The 18,794-nt window shown below is 39.7% G+C and overlaps 1 protein-coding gene across 6 annotated transcripts in view; it reads left to right on the top strand.

The window, feature by feature from the left end:
* Window positions 1–18,794, top strand: part of CC2D2A (coiled-coil and C2 domain containing 2A) — a 136,379-nt gene that overhangs the window by 23,995 nt on the left and 93,590 nt on the right. For 4 of the 6 annotated variants that reach the window (XM_038398469.2, XM_043514124.1, XM_043514123.1 and 1 more), the window contains 7 exons: window positions 190–291; window positions 1,382–1,564; window positions 2,689–2,845; window positions 6,228–6,364; window positions 7,505–7,636; window positions 12,958–13,167; window positions 14,938–15,044. In XM_038398469.2, coding sequence (XP_038254397.1) covers window positions 190–291; window positions 1,382–1,564; window positions 2,689–2,845; window positions 6,228–6,364; window positions 7,505–7,636; window positions 12,958–13,167; window positions 14,938–15,044 — 1,028 coding nt within the window. The remainder of the gene's footprint in view (window positions 1–189; window positions 292–1,381; window positions 1,565–2,688; window positions 2,846–6,227; window positions 6,365–7,504; window positions 7,637–12,957; window positions 13,168–14,937; window positions 15,045–18,794) is intronic. The other 2 variants (XM_038398470.1, XM_038398472.2) reach the window with 1 other exon arrangement.

The raw sequence follows: 18,794 nt of genomic DNA, 5'->3' as shown, positions 1-18,794 counted from the left end.
TCACACAATGGTTTGAGTAGTTTTGTTTTGCTTTAGAAGAGAAGAGTTAACTGTAACTAGCAAATGCACCCACTTTCTAATAAACATTTTATCAAAATAAAATTGTACTGTGAACATCTGTACACTCAACTATTTACCATCTTCATTTTGCTGTGTCTGTAAATAATTTGTATGATAACTTTAATGCAGTCTGATGAAGATGAGTCAAGATACATGCAAGAGGATGAATGTCAGACATCTTCTAGAGTCAAGTTTCGGGATTCTGTCAAAAAACTCAAGCAAAAGTCACACGTAAGAATCAGTTTCCTTAATAACAGCAACCTTTACTGACCTCAGTGGGGCTCAGTGTGGCTGCAGGATTTTCACTGCGTGGAGCAGCTGGCAGGATTGGGACCTTAATTTGCAAAATGCCCTCCCCATTGTCAGGGTGCTTAGGAACGTAATAATTTAAAATATGATCATCTTCATAAACCCATAGCAACTCTACCAACAAATATTAAAAATAGCCACAAAAATCTCTGATAAAAGAAAACGTGAATTGTGAAATTGGAGCAATGTGGGCCCAGGGATTGGGGCCCATAGGAGCTCTCACTTCTAGTTAGACATTCCTCTGTCATTGATTGATTGACAGCCACAACAATACTCCTACATGTTGTATGTGTTGTAACAAAATACTGCTGTTAATTGAGTCACTAAATATAAATTTTAAAGATTAGTTCTGCCTATTAGGGCAGATTTTGACTTTGTGTGCAGGGGCAGAAGAGTCCCAAACTTGTGCTTCTTGAGTGTAGGCACATATGGCATCATATCACTGCCAGCTGTGCTACAGGAGGCAGGACTGGACAATGTCTCTGCCCCCCACCCCTTCAGTACTGTCTGGTAGACTCTGGGGCCTTCAGCATGGGAGGTGTAGAAGTCACATCTCATTGTGCTCCTCTAAACTCCCTCAAAGGGCATTGTTCCTGCTTGTGATTTCTGTGTGCAAAATATCTCTAGAAACTGCTGTATGTAAGATGGTCTTCTGCCTCCTCCACATGCAAGGCTTTATCTTTCACAGCATAATCCTGGTCTCTGATCATTTCCCAAGTATGTTTGTATTTAGAAAGATGAGCAAATTAAAACTGAAGCAGTTGATATTTAAAAATCTTACTATAGATGTTTTATTAAGTAGTAAAGATATGAATGGTAAAAGTGTTTTGATATATAAACTATTTAACAGATGCTTGATTTCAAAGTTTTGGTGTTTGTGTGATTTTTTTTTTTTTTTTTAATGATTCAAAACGTTATTGCTGTTACTCGTGAAAGGATAGTTTTAGCTGTTTTACTTGTATTAAAAAAATTGTAAACATGGTCTTAAATAAATGATGTCTTCTCTCCTTAGATCCAGACTGATTTTCCTTCTGCTGAAGAAGCATATAATTTTTTTACTTTCAATTTTGATCAAGAACCAGAGAATATAAAGGATGAAACTAAGAGCAAAAAAAAGAGTGAATCAAATCAAGAGGAAGGGGAAGAACAGGAATCTATAGTAAGCTATCAGCAAGAACAAATAGAGGATGAAATGGTACAAATCATACACTTTTTTTTTCATATTTTTATTCAGAATTTTTATGCTAACTTTTGCTTATCCATTTAATAAAAACTGACTTATTTTATAATTTATTTTTAAAAACAAAATGTTGGGATTACGTTTTCAAAACACTGGTATATGTGGTAGAAGTTGATTTCTTTGCAATTAGTTCTTTTTTTTAGTAGTGAAGTACTTATTGCTTAACAATTATATAACAAATAATTTACACTCTTGATGCAGAAGCCTTGTAAAACTGCATAGCCATATATGAGAAAATAGAGTTTCATAGTAAATTGAACAAATCAGTAGACGTATCATTAGATGTCAATTTTACCTGAGGCTAATATTGCATGTTTTTTAAAGAGACTGAAAAAAAAATTATGATAGGCTACTTTTTCAAGACAATATGAAAGTAGGATGACAAGACATAAAGGAAAAGTGATCATAGTTGATGATCCAACGTGGTAACAGGCCTGATTCTTCCACCTTTCTCACATTAAGCAGTATCTTCCTCCACAAATTGTCTCATTCATTCCAGAGGGATTACTGGCAGACTAGTATACTACTCAATGTCAGTAAGGGTGGTAGAATCTGTCTCAATTAACATATTTTTAGTAAACTGTACATTTTGTTAAGATGAAATGGAGTTTCTATTTCCAATACTCTAACATACAGTAACTTGCTAACATCTTGAGTAAATTGTGATGATACTGATTTTGATCATTCCAGTGTATGAATGTGAATAACTGGCTTTACCAAATACAGCACAGCCTCGCTATAATGCCTTTCATAATAATGAATCTTTGAATATAATGAACCCGGTACCTGGATCCTGCTGTGGCAGGAGCTGACAGCTCCTTCAGCCCCTGCTGCAGCCCAGTGCTGGAGGAACTGTCGCCCCTGCATCCCTCGCGATGAGTCTCTCTTGCTGTAACGAACCCCTGGCTATAAAGAATAAATGGCTTGGATTCCTGAAGGGTTCATTATAGCAAGGATGTACTGTACAGCATAATTTAAATAAAACCCATTTTTCTGTTTGCATGCAAAATTGTGAAATTGATGTCTTCCAGACCAGAATTTCATACTAAACAAAAGAACTGGTAATTTTTTACATCTAGAATGAAGAGGACTGCCTTGTTAATGATAGAGAAGATTTATTCATTATTGATCAAATGGCTCGTGATTTTCTAGTAGTAAAACCTGCAGATTACAAAAGCTACTCTGAGCGACTACAGAAGGAAAGGGAAATTTTGTTCACTCCAAGCATCCTAACAGGTATGATGTGCAATTTTTTCTTTTGTTGTTTAATTTAACTGAATATAATATACTCTAACCTCCAGTAGCACCTGTTGTCTGAGGATCTCTGTGGTGCTGCAGGTACAGCCAGAGGAATCTGTGCCTGAGGAGGAGTCTTGAAGCACAGAGACCTAACTAAGTTGTCTCCATATGTTAGACTTCCATAGAATCATAGAACTTCAACAGGTCATCTAGTCCAGTGGTTCTCATGTCCAGTGGGGAAGCGGCACGGGCCAAGGGATATCTGGCTGCCCTTCCTGCAGCCCCCATTGGCCTGGAGCGGTGAACCGCAGCCAGTGGGAGCTGCAATCGGCTGAACCTGCGGACGCAGCTGGTAAACAAACTGGTCCGGCCCGTCAGGGGCTTTTGCTGAACAATCGGCGGACTGGCTTTGAGAACCACTGATCTAGTCCAGTCCCCTGCACTCATGACAGGACTAAGTATTATCTACACAATTCCTGACAGGTGTTTGTCAAACCTGGTCTTAAAAATTTCCAGTGATGGAGATTCCATAACCTCGATAGGCAGTTTATTCCAGTGTTTAACTACCCTGACAGGAAGTTTTTCCTGATATCCAACCTAAACTTCCCTTGCTGCAATTTAAGCCCATTGCTGCTTGTCCTATCCTCAGAGGTTAAGGACGACATTTTTTCCCCCTCCTCCTTGTAACAACCTTTTGTGTACTTGAAAACAGTTATGTCCCCTCTCAGTCTTCCCCTCCAGACTTAACAAAAACCCAGGTTTTTCCATCTTCCTTCATAGTTCGTTTTCTAGACTTTTAATCATTTTTGTTGCTCTTCTCTGGACATTTTCCCAATTTCTCCACATCTTTCTTGAAATAAGTCACCCAGAACTGGACATAATATTCCAGCTGAGGCCTAATCAGTGCAGAGTAGAGCGGAAGAATTGCATCTCGTGTCTTGCTTACAACACTCCTGCTAATACATCCCAGAATTATGTTTGCTTTTTTTTTTTTTTTTTTTTTTGCAACAGTGTTAGTTACACTGTTGACTCATATTTAGCTTGTGATCCACTATGACACCCAGATCCCTTTCTGCAGTACTCCTTCGTAGGCAGTCATCTCCCATTTTGTATGTGTACAACTGATTGTTCCTTCCTAAGTGGATTACTTTTGTATTTGTCCTTATTGAATTTAATCCTATTTACTTCAGAACCCATTCAATATGCCCTTCCAACTTGACTGTGAACCACGAATAACTACTCTCTGGGACTGGTTTTCCAACTAGTTATGCACCCACTTTATAGTAGCCTCCATCTAGGTTGTATTTCCCTAGTTTGTTTATGAGAAGGTCATGTGAGACCATATCAAAAGCCTTACTAAAGTCAAGATCTACCACATTTAACACTTTTTTCCCTCTCCACAAGGCTTGTTACCCTGTCAAAGAAAGCTATCAGGTTGGTTTGACACTATTTGTTCTTGACAAATCCATGCTGACTCTTACTTCTCAACTTAGTATCTTTTAGGTGTCTGCAAATTGATTGTTTTATTATTTGCTCCATTACCTTTCCAGGAGCTGAAGTAAAGCTGACTTGTCTGTAATTCCCCAGGTTGTCCTTATTTCCCTTTTTATAGTTGGGCACTATATTTGCCCTTTTCCAGTCCTCTGAAATCTCTCCCATCTTCCATGACTTCTCCGTGACTAGTTGCTAATGGCTCAGATATCTCTTCAGTCAGTAGTGCTGGAACATGTTTAATAGTGGGGGTGCTGAAAGCCAGCCTCCTTACCCCTGTCCATCCCCCCCGAGTTGACCCTGGGCATGAGGCTGGCAGCCTGGACTCCGGGGTACTACAGCACCCCCCGCACCTCTAGTTCCCATGCCTATGTCTTCAGTCAGTTCCTTGATTATTCTAGGATGTATTTCATCAGGACCTGGTGATTTGAAACATCTAACTTGTCTACGTAATTTTTAACTTTTTCTTTCCCTATTTTAGCCTCTGATTCTACCTCATTTTCACGGGCATTTACTGAAACTGAAACGAAAAAATAATCATTTAACACTTCTGCCATTTCCACATTTTCTGTTGCTATTCCCCCCCCCCCTTCATTGAGTAAGGGGCCTACCCTGTCCTTGGTCTTCCTCCTGCTTCTAATGTATTTATACAGTGTTTTCTTGCTACCCTTTATGTCTCTAGCTAGTTTAATCGCATTTTGTGCCTTGGTCTTTCTAATTTTGTCCCTTCAAACTTGTGTTATTTGTTTATAGTCATCCTTTGTAATTTGACCTAGTTTCCACTTTTTGTCGGTCTCTTCTTTGAGTTTCAGATAATTGCAGATCTCCTGGTTAAGCCAGGGTGGTCTCTTGCCAGACTTCCTATCTTTCCTTCGCAGTGGGATAGTTTGCTCTTGTACTCTTAATAATGTCTCTTGGAAAAACTGCCAACTGTCCTCAATTGTTTTCTCCCTTAGACTTGCTGAGAATCACACTAAGCAACCTTAGGAGCTTGCTAACTTAGTGGTTGTGTTTCCCAAAATCAAGCATTGAGGCAGGAGCCATTGCCAAGTCCACTCACTAGGCCTGCCAAGTCCTCAAAAGCTTTTGCTTCCCAGCCTCATTCTATGAAGGAGGAGGAAGAAGAAATAGAGCCATCGGTCTCTCAGCTCTTCTCTAACCCATAACCAGTATGTGCTAGCATTGGTATCTAGATCTTTCTCCGTGTCAACATCTTCGATGTTAGTATTCTCGAGTTCTCAGTTCTGGGCGCTTTGCGTCAGACAGCTTCAGCTTCCAGTTGCCTCAGTGTTGGCGACTATATTCTTGATTTAATGGAGAAAACAGAGTGATAATTAGACCTGTGCTCCTTATATACACCCCGATATATATATATACCCCATTGTATAGAAAGTTGAGGTGTGAGAACATAGTATGCGTGTACAGCCCGAGTGGGTGCTGCTATCTAGAAAGTTTTGAGTTCATGCCTCAGAGTGTATGAATCAGCTTTCTTGGGAAATAATGCGGGCAATGCCCAAAAATGAACAAACACCATCACCACAAAACCAAAAAACACTTATTAATTAGCATAGTAATTATTTTTATGTTATTCATTAAAACTAAGTTACTTTAAGTATAAATAAATATGTAGAATGTTGTTGTAAATTTATATTATACATCTGTCCTTATTATGGAAATATATGGAAAGAGCTGCTTTGGTACTGTACATAAACAATATTAGTTATTGCCATCAGGCAAATTTCACAGACAGCTTTTTTAGGGTATTCCCTTTGTAGCAGCAAAATATCAAGATAGTTTTTAAAAAGCACTATAGGTCCTTAGAAAGCTGATAAATTATATCTCCAGTTATAAAATATCTTGCATATTTGAATATTTGATTGCTCTTTAGTGCCTATGTCTCAGAAGGTGCCTGAAAACATGCAGCCGAGGTACCTAGAAGATGAGGGTCTTTACACAGGAGAGAGGCCCATTGTGTCACTATCTAATCAAAATATTCTAGAGAACAGAATACTGAGACAGGAGCAGGTAAGTCACCATTACATTATTACCAGTGTCGGTTTCAGGTTCTTTTTATGTCACAAACAGGAGTGTTCAAAATTCAGACCCTTTCCTTATGATGTTTTACTTTTTTATTTTGTTACCCTTCAGGTGAAGCATTAATAATCACACTAGCATATGGGACACACACATTTAAAAAACCAGTCTGAGAGCAGCATCAGAATTTTGGAAGATTTTTATTAGAAAGCAAGCATTTTTGGGGGAATTGGCAACAACTGAGTGCTTCAGGCCAGGTACCTCCCACCCAAACTGAGTGCTCTGTGCCTCAGTTTCCCAACTGTGAAATGGGGATAGTGATGATGAACTCTTTCATAAAGTGCTTTGCTATCTGCTGATGAAAAGTGTTATGTAAGAGCTGGTTATTGTTGTTATTTATTAGAAAATTAAAGTAAATCAAAAGTGAGCACTATAAAATTTCATTTAAGATTTGCATAACATCTTGGTTAGACAGATTAAGAACAACAGAACAGCCATACTGGGTCAGACCAATGGTCCACCTAGCCCAGTATCCTGTCTTCTGACAGTGGCCAATGCCAGGTGCTTCAGCAGGAATGCACAGAATAGGTAATCATTGAGTGATGCTTCCCCTGTCGTCCACTGCCCGCTTCTGGCACTCAAAGGCTAGGGACTCCCAGAGCACAAGATTGGATCCCTGACCATCTTGGCTAATAGCGATTGATGGACCTAGCCATGAAATTTCTTGTAGTTTTAGTTGTATCAACAAGCATGCAGTTTGCATCATATGCCTTGTCTACATTTAGCATGTTTCTTAAAATGTGCAGTGTTGGGAAATTAAGAAAAATTGTAGGATTGGCAGGGTTCAGGCAGGATCCTTAGATGTATCTTGTTTGGGCCTGGGGCTTGTCAGTAGACTGCAGTATACTCAGAATTTTCTGTTTGAATCAACTAAAACATATGGGGGGACGCCATTCACAAGTTACTCATGCTTAAATTGTTTTGCTTGTTTGCTTGCTTAAAAAAAAAAAAGATTTAAAAGCTAAGTGTCTCCTGAAATGTGGGATCTTATTTTCTGAAATAATAGTATAATTGCAAGTCATTCCCATATGAAAGTTACAAAAAATGTTATCTCGCTTTTATTATTCATAGGGGAAAAGGTGGTTTGGAGATGATGGCAAACTCTTAGCATTGCCTAGTCCAATTAAACAATCTTCTACGAGACCTCCAGTATTTTCATTGGAGGAAGACATAGAACCAGAACTTGAAACATTGTATAGAAAGGTAGGTTGCATTTCATATATGCCATAACTGTGACACCATTTTGTATTAAGAACATAAGAATGGCCATACTGGGTCAGACCAAAGGTCCATCAAGCCCAGTATCCTGTCTTCTGACAGTGGCCAATGGCAGGTGCCCCAAAGGGAATGAACAGACAGGTTATCATCAAGTGATCCATGCCCTGTCACCCAATCCCAGCTTCTGGCAAACAGAGGCTAGGGACACCATTCCTGTCCATCCTGGCTAATAGCCATTGATGGACCTATCTTCCATGAATCTATCTAGCTCCCTTTGAACCCCATTATTGGCTTCACAACACCCTCCGGCAAGGAGTTCCAGAGGTTGACAGTGTGTTACTTGGAAAAAATACTTTCTTGTGTTTGTTTTAAACCTGCTACCTATTCATTTCATTTGGTGGCCCCTTGTTCTTGGATCATGAGAAGGAATAAATAGCGCTTCCTTATTTACTTTCTCTCTACCACTCATGATTTTATAGACCTCTATCATATCCCCCCTTAGTCGCCTCTTTTCCAAGCTGAAAAGTCCCAGTCTTATTAATCTCTCCTCATATGGAAGCTGTTCAATACCCCTAATCATTTTTGTTGCTCTTTTCCGAACCTTTTCCAATTCCAATATATCTTTTTTGAGATGGGGCAACCACGTCTGCCTGCAGTATTCTAGATGTGGGCATACCATTTATTTAGAGGCAATATGATATTTTCTGTCCTATTGTCTATCCCTTTCTTGATGATTTCCAACATTCTGTTCGCTTTTTTGACTGCCACTGCACATTGAATGGATGATTTCAGAGAACTATCCACAATGACTCCAAGATCTCTTTCTTGAGTGGTAATAGCTAATTTAGACCCCATCATTGTATATGTATAGTTAGGATTATGTTTTCCAATGTGCATTACTTTGCATTTCTCAAAATTAAATTTCATCTGCCATTTTGGGTACTATATACTCGGGAATCCTTAACTATGTAATGTAATGTAATGTATATAACTATGTAATGTAATAAATGTAATGACTAATTCAAGGATTTGTCTACAATGGGTGTCTTACACTGCTATGGCTAGACAGTCCAAACCCCTAAAAGTGTTGCCCTTATGTAAAAAGTGACTTGCACTGGGTTAAGCTGTACCAGTTCAAGTGTTTTTTTACATTGGTGCAGCACATCTAGCCTAGGAGTTTGCACCGTGAAGCTGCATTGGTGTAGCTACACTTGTGCAAAGAAAAAAAAAAAATCTAGTGTGGACAGATTCAAACAAGCTGAGTTTCACTTTAATGACTCTATTTCTTAAAACTTTCTTTCTTTCTTTGGAGAAACCATGACACATTAGAACAGGGGTCGGCAACCTATGGCACGCATGCCAAAGACGGCATGCGAGCTGATTTTTAATGGCACGCTGCTGCCTGCCGAGTCCCAGCCCTGCTCAGCCCGCTGCTGAACCCAGGCCGGGACCCCGGCAGACAGCAGCGTGCCATTAAAAATCCTGCCCACCCCAGCCCAATCGTCTCCTCTCCCTCTCCCCCTCCCCTCCCCTCCCCTCCCCTCCCTTCCTCTGGGGCAGGTTGAAGAAGCGTGGTCCTGCTGGCTGCTGCTGCAGAGCAGACAAGTTCCCCCGCCTCTTCCCCCAGCATGCTGCATTCCTGCCCCCCCCCTCCCTGCTGCTGATCAGCTGATGGCCCTTGCGGAGCGAGGGAGAAGCAGAGCCGCAAAGCATTCGCTGCTCTGGGGAGGAGGCGGAGATGAGGTGGGGACGGGGGGTGGAATCAGGGCATATCCCATCCGGCCCCCTGCCTTGAACCACTTAGGGCAGTGGGCTGGGAGCACCCCCACAACCCTAGCCCACACCCCCAGTCCCCCCACAGCTCTTTCCCTGACTCCTGCACCCCCTCACATGCCCCCAGTGGAACCCCAGGCTGGCAGCAGGTTGAGCGGGCCGGTGGTGTAAGATCAGCATTTTTAATTTAATTTTAAATGAAGCTTCTTAAACATTTTGAAAACCTTGTTTACTTTACATACGACAATAGTTTAGTTATATAATATATAGACTTATAGAGAAAGACCTTCTAAAAAATGTCAAAATGTATTACTGGCACACGAAAACTTAAATTAAAGTGAATAAATGAAGGCTCGGCATACCACTTCTGAAAGGTTGCCGACCCCTGAATATAACAAGGCTACCACTTCTGTGAACTAAGAATTCTTCCAGCTGCTGCCAGGGCCGACTCCAGCTTTTTTGCTGCCCCAAGCAGCGGAAAAAAAAAAAAGGGGGAAAAAAAAAAAACCCCGATTGAAGTGCCGCTGAAGTGGAAGGGAGGGAATGAAGGACTCGCCGCTAAAGACCCGGATGTGCCGCCCCAATAACTGACGGAGTGTCGCCTCTTTCTATTGGCTGCCCCAGGCACCTGCTTCCTTCGCTGGTGCCTGGAGCTGGCCCTGGCTGCTGCTGCAATACCAGTCTGAAAGTTGCTCATCAGCTGGTCCTAGTGACAATTACAAATGCATAATTCTCCATTAAATATAGTTCCACAGGTCTGTTAATGGACCTGCACTGCAGAAAGAGGCAAAACTAAATCTGCACTTTATTGGCAGGAGAGGATTAACCAGGCTCATCTGGAGATCCTTTCCAGTTTCCATTCTGCCTCCACAGTGCAGGCATGTTGACTACGTAAAATTGCAAAAATGCCTAATTCTCATTTGCAAAAAAAACTTAGGCCCTTAGCAGCCTAAGTCCTGCTGAATTTTGGTGAGACATAAGCTCATATGTGTCCAAGTCACTTTTGACAATGGGACTTCAGCTCCAAAGTCACTTATGGCCTTTTGAAAATTTTATCCAGTATCTCTCCCTCTGCAGAGCTGAAACAAAGACAAACCAAAGAAAATCAAATTAAATAAAAGAAAAATGTAAGAAAACCAGGGCTCTTGTCCTCTACAATCCTTGAATTGATTTCAGGTTTGATTCTCTGCCCAAAAAGGGAGCATCACCAGTGTATTATTCCTTCCTGAGGAACTCTGCCTGGTAAGAACAGCTATATAAGATGGTGAATAAGCTTGTTGAGAAGATAAAGCATATGCTCATCTGGTCCAGCGCTGGAGACCTTTGTTGCATACTTCAAGTGCACATACTTCAAGCTGTGTCAACTTTTGTCAGGCGGTAGCAAGGGCATAATGATCGGCCAGGCCAGAGGTTTTTGGTCCCTGTCACTATGCCTGGAGAGGAGCAGTGCAGCAGCTGAAGTCCTCGTGGCACTAACAGAGAGGCTGCAAGCTGCATTCCATCACCATCCAGCTGTGATGGTACTTGTACATGGAATATTTGATCAGTCATCCCAGCATTAAGCTCTTAAGAAGAGATCAGCTGAGGCCAGTAAGGAGCACATTGTGCTCTTCTGCCAGTCTTGGTTGCAATTGCTTTACTATGAAGAATATCTAATCATCCATCCCTGCTTCCCTTTGGGCTGTGGAAGGCTGTTGTGAAGCAGCGGAATCCCCTAGAAGACATGGTAGACAGAGGTAGGGGGATGCGAGGTCCAAAACACTGCCCCTAATGTCCTTTCCCCTTGAACTCAAATCACAGATCTCACTGGGCCTGACTAACACTAGTATTTCTCTGCAGCATTATGGGGAAGCAAAGTGGCCTTTTCACCTCTCCTGGTCATACCAAAATAACTAGAGGGAAAGCCACTCCTTCAGAAGAAAAGCAGAGCACACCCCAAACCAGCTGACCAGGAATAGATTTTGTGGGCTTTCCTGCTCTCAATTCCAGCTTTTCCATACGGTTCCTTCACTGCGCAGTCTGAGCAAAATCTCCAGTTCAGAGTCAGACTACTTCACTTTGAAGGCTGCTGGCTATTTGGCATCTCAAGCGTTCATCCTTGAACTCAAGGAGAATTCCTTGGTGCTTTCTCTTTCTACCTGAAGCTATTTCCTCTTCCCAAAGAGAAGCTGCCAAGCACTTGATATTGGCCACATCAAGTTGTTTAGGAATTCTAAGCCCCTCTTTGTTGTAAGTCACTCAGCATTAAAGGGGTAGAAGCCTGTATCAGGGTGGATCCTCTGGGCCATTTCGGAGGCCCACAGAATAAGGTCTGCCTCTTCCATCTGGGCTTATTTCCTAAGAGTCATGGCAGTTTCCTGGGTTGAATATTCCTTATAAGGAAATGTGTAACGCAGCCAATTGGTTTTCCCTGCATATGTTCACTGAGATCCATATACTGGTTCTGTGGACATGAATTTGATGGCGAATAGGTAAGGCCCTACTTGAATTGTGGGATGATTATCAAAAAAATGCGGCTAAGTTGCAGAAAAGCCATGGAAAATTGAAGAAAAGTAATAATGAACCTTATTAGTGGCAATAAAGTCCATTATTATTTTTCCATGATTTTCCGTTGTTAGCCGCCTGGGGCTGAGAGTTGGGGCTCTTGCTGTCGGGCACCTGGGGCTAACAGTGGGAACATGGTGCTGATAGCAGGGGCACCCACTGTCAGCTGCCCAGGGCTGAGAATAGGGGTTGCCACTGTTGTCCACCCAGGGCTGAAGGCTGGGGCTGACAGCAGGAACACAGGGCTGATAGCAGGGGCTCCCACTGTTAGCCGCCTAGGGCTGATAATGGGGGTTCCTGCTGTTGTCCGCCCAGGGCTGAGAGCTGGGGTCTGGGGCTGACAGCAGGAACATGGGGCTCCCACTGTCAGCCCTGCGCCCAGCAGGGCTCGCATGTCAAAATAGTGGTGGAATCCTAATATTGCGGAATCCACAATATCACAAGTTAAGTAGGATCTTACGAATAGGAGAATTTTTCTTGCTAGCTGAAAATTTCCTTTTTTCAAGACTCCAGATCCACAGATTCAATCTATCCTATGTTGATTGGGATGCAATTGAATTGTATTCATATGTGTCTATTTAACTAGTTTGGCTGTGCCTGTTTGCTCTGCACTGGGTTTATTCCTATTCTTGAGTACTGTTTTGCTAGGGTAATATTTATCATGTAACTTTTAGTCTAGGGTAATTGAAGTTACTGAGCAGGACCTTCAGGTGAGTTTGCCATTGATGGACAGATCCGGTTCTGTGTGTGTTTTTGTTTTGTTTTTTACAGTGTAGTGTAAAAGATCTGTTGGTAGGTCTGTAGATCTGGATTCTTAAATAAAGGAATTTTTTGATTAAACAAGATACATTTTTCTATTTAAAGACTCAGGTACAGGCACATTATGATTAGGTATAGACAAGTGGGTTATTACCTGTCAGATGACCATCTTTACAAGCGCTAATGCTAACACGTCAGAATATTATATTTCACTCTTTTCTTTATTTCAGGCAATAAAACCTATGCATGCCAACCAATATGTGGTTGGATCTGGGGATCCTCAGGGACAGTTTCAACTGGACATTGATATTTCTGGGTTAATATTCACCCATCATCCATGTTTTAGCCGTGAACATGTTCTGGCAGCCAAACTGGCTCAGTTGTATGATCAATATCTAGCAAGAAGACAGCAAAAACTTACCAAACTCCTTACAGATAAGGTATTTTCACTGTATGCTCTAGCGTGTTGAGATACTCAGTAGCTAGTTTAAGGTTGAAACTGAATTTGAGTCTTAAAAATGTAGCAATGTAACTTCTAGCTTTGTGCCATGAATAATATATTTTGTTGAAAATAATCCTGTTTTTCTATAAAGTTTTAACCCTCCTCCCAAATGTTTGTTGTTTAACATCAGATCAAACGAATTTCAATTGAAAGCTGATTAAAATGTGTCCAACAGCATAGTGAAACATTACTCCATGTTCAGTTCAGACCGATCTGTTTAAGGTTATTTATTTAAAATGGGCTCTCTAAAGGGATCCAAGATACAAGTCAGTATAATTGTTATAATACAATAGAATTTACATAGCATCCTTTATACAGAGTATCAAAAATGTTTTGCAGTGCATGGTAGATTAAAGATATGGCTTTACCGAGTTGTGTACAGTGACTCAGACAGGCAGAAAGGGAAAAACAGCATACAAAGATGGAGAAAGGTGAGTGAAGCTTAGTCTCAGTTTTAGGTGAAAAGGAATACAATTATTATTTGTTTCCATTGTATTGACAAGAATTTCTTACCTTGACATTTTCAAGGAAAACAGTCATGTTTATAAATACTTGGTTCCATTAAAATAAAAATCCAGTTTCCAGCTTTAGATCTGTGCTAAATATTCTGATTTTATTTATATATTGTCACACTTAATATATTTATCACCAAAACCTGATGGTGTAATAAATGAAGACATTGGGGTATAAGAAGTTATTCCAGGTGTGAGAATGAAAAAATTTAAGATCAAGCATGAGAAATTTAAGCTACAGAATAATGATCTGAGAAAGTTACAGTCAACTGAAAATAGGAATTGCTTGACCCATTCTTGTTTAGTTCTGTATCTGAAATTATCAAACTGATGCTTACTGTAGTTTTACCCATTGTCAAGATTAGGGTGAAAGAAAACACCAGAAAGAATAAATTTATTTGAGAGGAAGAACTGTCTTGTAGTTAAGTCACTAGATGGGGACTCAGATTTAGTTCAGCCTGCCAAAACCTATCTGAGTGACATCAAGCAAGTCATTTAATCTCACTATGCCTCAGATTTCTATCTGTAAAATATGGGTAACAATAATTCCCTGTCCTCTCTGGATGTTGTGAAGAAAAATTAATGAATTTTTGTGAGGTGCTTAGATACCAGCACAATGGAGGGAAGGTAAATGGATACTTTTGCATTTCTGCTGAATATATTTGGTTAGATTTAAATCCTGAACAGATTTTTCACAGTGTGTTTATTTGCCACATTGATATATTTAGCCTTTTTTGCTATTTAAAGTTTGCTTTTTTTTCAGTTGAGTAGTGATCATAGAACGTTTTGTCCATCAAGGCGATGCACTGTAGACAAAATGTTTACAAGCAATTAAGTGCTTGTTTCATCACTCTATAGATAAGTAAAAGCGATCCTCTTCTATATTTGATTGCAGTTCCATTGCCCTTGTTTCAAGTTCACTCCTGTCATGACTGTTGAACCATGAATACTGATCTGTGAGGTTTCTGTAGTTTTCGGTTTCACTCATGAATCTCTGAAATCATCAATTTGAGGAGATACAAAGTGGGTGCAGAAAGTAAATCCTTAATCTGTTTCCAATTACGTTTTTGGAGTAGCCGTTTCCTATCATACAAGGCTAACTGGTTCATTTCAGGTTACATGGTGTGCAGTACATTTCCTCCATAAATTTTAAAACCATCTATGAATTGTAGGTTTGTTTTTGCTTTTTGTTTAAGCTGCATGCTCTGAGGAATGCTGTAAAGATTAGTTTGGACAACAGTGGAACCAATGTCCCTAACCCTGTAGCACAACAGAGCGTAACTGAATATAAATTTGAAATCAGGTATGTAGAGATTCATTAGATCACTTTTTTTCAGAATTTTATTCCTTTTTTCTTTATTTCTGCACATGTACAGAACTATAAAACCATGCCAAACTTGACACTTCATGGTAAAGTATTAGTGCATGTGAAGTAAACAGCCCAGGTTACTAATAAAGAAATACGTAGACAAAATCAGATTGTGTAGTGTTTTACATTCCATTCCATTCCAAAAATCATTTTAATTTTATGTTGGTTTTTTTTCTGGTTGGTGAATAACCTGAAGTTTATATAAAGCACCAGACAACCATATCCATTAACTTGATTAATAAATGCATATGAAGTTTCAAAGTAATACAGATTTAATATGCATGATGTGTGCCCTTCTTCCCAGCATTCCGTTGTGTTACTGAAAATAGTAGTTCTGGAAACCCAAGTAATGAAATTATTGTTATGCTGTTTTTCACTGTTAACTTTACTGTGTTCTTGTAAAAAAAATTAATAGCCACAAACAACAGACACTACAATTGTCAACTACACTACAGCTATGCAGTATGGAGAATTCAGATTTCTTCCACTTGTGGAAAATCTCAGTTTATAGCAATAAGGGTGAAATCTTGGCTCCATTGATGTCAGTGGGAGTTTTACTCTAAGGATTTTTCTTCTTGTAGGCCAACTACTAGAGAGCAATTTAATTACAAACATAATCAAGTCTGATTCCAGCTGGTGTTACATGTAGTAACAGAGGCTGGTGTTGCATGTAGTCAGTACATTACATCCCAATGGAGTAAAGCTCATTGTCAAGCATGTGAGGTTTCTAAGAGCCTAAACCCGAATCAGAGACCAAGTGGTATTAGATCATACAGACCTCATAGACATAAGCTAAACTGCACTAAATTCTTGTAATGTTCACTCTTAATTCCTTTTATGTGGTGAATTTGGTAAGGTGTGAGGGAAATGTGCACTGATGTCACTAGTGCTTTGTTGATAAAAAAGACAACTTCAGTCTACAGGCCTGTCAATTTGGCATTTTTTATGTGGAGTCAAATAAGCCATCACTTTTCATGTGTACTAAACATTCCCCCCACCCCCATTTGTGGGGACTTAATTTTAGATGTAATTGGTTTCAGTCTCCAATTTATTACAAGCAAAATTTATATAATTTTTATTTAGCCTGTGATAATACAGAGTTAAATGGTAAATTTTCCTTCTGCTTGTTGTAAAGAATGATTTTTAAAATGTGTTAGTGAAATCTGTGAATGTTTTATTGCTCCTAAAGGAACAACGTATTTCTGGAAAAAGTTTTGGAACATGTCTGGTTTTCTGACAGAATTGTCAACATCTCAGCAGTATCTGTCATCAGTTGGGAACAGCTGTTATTCCCTCCTGTTTGGCCTAATTGTGGCAAATTCAATTTTAATTCAATTCAGAGGGGGACTTTATTTTATATAGTTGAAGACTTACTAACTAAAGACCTCATTCAGCACTCACTTCTCAGGTCGAACTCTTGGGCCTTAAGAATTTATACACTTTTTTGTTTTTGAATTAGTGGCGCGTTCTGCAGATGTAAGAGCCTGCCTGCATGGAGCTCATAGCAGGATTGAATCTTAGGCCCTGATCTAGCATAAGAGTGCATCCCTCTACCCACACAGAATCCTACTGAAGTCAACGAAGCTGCATTTGGGCACAGGGGTTCACTTGCATGCAGTGAATGGCAAGATTAATCCTTAGTGACTATTCCGCAGGTAGAAAAAATGCCTGCTGATTATGAAAGGAAAACCCTAGAGTATCTGTGTGGTTGTGTAATCCCACGGTCTAGTCTAAATACTAAATTCTCTTAAATTATACTCCTTTAATTAAAATATTTAATGCTATAGTTTTAATTACCTAATGCTTAGCTCGCAATAAAAGATTCCTAGGATTTCTGAATCTATTGAATACATTAACAGAAGTAGAGAAAGTACCGTGGTCACCATTAAATAGTTAACATTTGCCAGCAGTTACGATACTATTGTACCTGAGAGATTACAGTATTTCCCTCTACTTATAATTATGACTTAATGATGGTATCCTAAATATCAGAGTGTTGGTTAGTGTTGACTTTTTAATGGTGATCGCTATGCTAGTGGTTGGAGATCAGATTACAGCTAGGAATCAGAAGGGTTCTGCGTAAAAAAAAAAAAAAAATTGATTTCATACTGGGATGCTTACTCGTTGTGAGAATGTGTGGAAAATCACTTGACTTCTGTCTCAGTCAGCCTGTCTGTAAAACTGGATAAATTAAAGATCTCACCTGGTTTTCAGTGCCACATTAGACTTTATTTACTATTGTCAGGGTTCCCTCCTCACTCTGAATTCTGGAGTACAGATGAGGGGACTAGCATGAAAGACCCCCTAAGCTTATTTCTATTATCTTAGGTTAAAAACTTCCCCAAGGCACAAATCCTTCCTTGTCCTTGGACGTTCTGCTGCCACCACCAAGTGAGTTAGACAAAGATTCAGGAAAGGGACCACTTGGAGTTCCTGTTTCCCCTAAAAATATTCCCTCAAGCCCCTTTGTCCCCTTTTCTGGGGAGGCTTGAGAATAGTATACAACCAAATAGGTGAACAAGGTAAACAGACCAGACCCTTCGGTTTTTAGGACACGAAAAACCGATCAGGTTCTTAAAAGCAGAACTTTATAATAAAGAAAAAAGTAAAAGAAGCACCTCTGTAAAATCAGGATGGAAGGTAATTTTACAGGGTAATAAGATTTAAAACACAGAGGATTCTCCTCTAGGCAAAACTTCAAAGTTACAGAAAACACAGGAATAAACCTCCCTCTTAGCATAGGGAAAATTCACAAGTTAAAACAAAAGATAAGCGAACACATTTCCTTGCTATTACTTATAATTTTTGTAATCTTGGATGCTTATTTCAGGCAGGGTTTTAGGAGATTGTTGCTCTGTCTTGGACAGAGAGGGACCAGGGTAGGAAAAACTAAGAGAGCACAAAACAAAACCTCCTCCCACAGATTTGAAAGAATCTTCTTCCCTTATTGGTCCTTTTGGTTAGGTGCCAACCAGGTTATTTGAGCTTCTTAATCCCTTACAGGGGAATTTTATGCTACCCTTAGCTGTATGTTTATGACAACTATGAACAAATACATTACAGAAAAAGAAAATGCCATTGGCCGTGGAATCCAATTTGTATTTGTGTCTTCTGTGCAAAAACAAATGTGCATGAAGGCATTTTTTTAAGAGTCTTTTCAGTCTTTATGCATTGCAAATACTGGTCCTTGATAACCACAGAAATGGGATAAATTAACTGTTTCATGAACTCCAGTTTGTCCCTTGGATGCTTGTTCTTACTTGGAAGCATGTTATTTCATTATATCAGTAAGTGATCAGTAGTATCCTTCACTGCTGGATAGAAAAGAGGACTTCCTTTTAGATTTGAAAAGTGTGTTGTGCCTTTCTGGCCCTAGGAAGCTAATTGATTGCAGAAATGCTTTCAGTTAAACTCTGAGAACTCTTTCATTTTGGTTGATGTCAGTGGTCTCATTGAGTATGCTTTGGTTAGTTTCTCGTATGTTGCTGTTACTGCAGACCATATGAGATAGGGCTATAAAGTGTAGTTTTTTGCTGCAATAGGAGGTGTTTACATTATGCCACTGAGCCACTCTACTTTTAAGTGTTGAATCATATTTAACTTTTACATATGCCCGTGTCAAGAAAATAATGCAAAGGCTCTGATTATATTAAAATTAAGCATATTTTTAAAGAATCATCTTTT

This window comes from Dermochelys coriacea, chromosome 4, assembly GCF_009764565.3.
Source record: "Dermochelys coriacea isolate rDerCor1 chromosome 4, rDerCor1.pri.v4, whole genome shotgun sequence".
In the NCBI taxonomy this organism is placed as follows: domain Eukaryota; kingdom Metazoa; phylum Chordata; order Testudines; family Dermochelyidae; genus Dermochelys; species Dermochelys coriacea.
The sequence above is the reverse complement of the archived record's forward strand: the minus strand, read 5'-3'. Positions and strand labels throughout refer to the sequence as shown.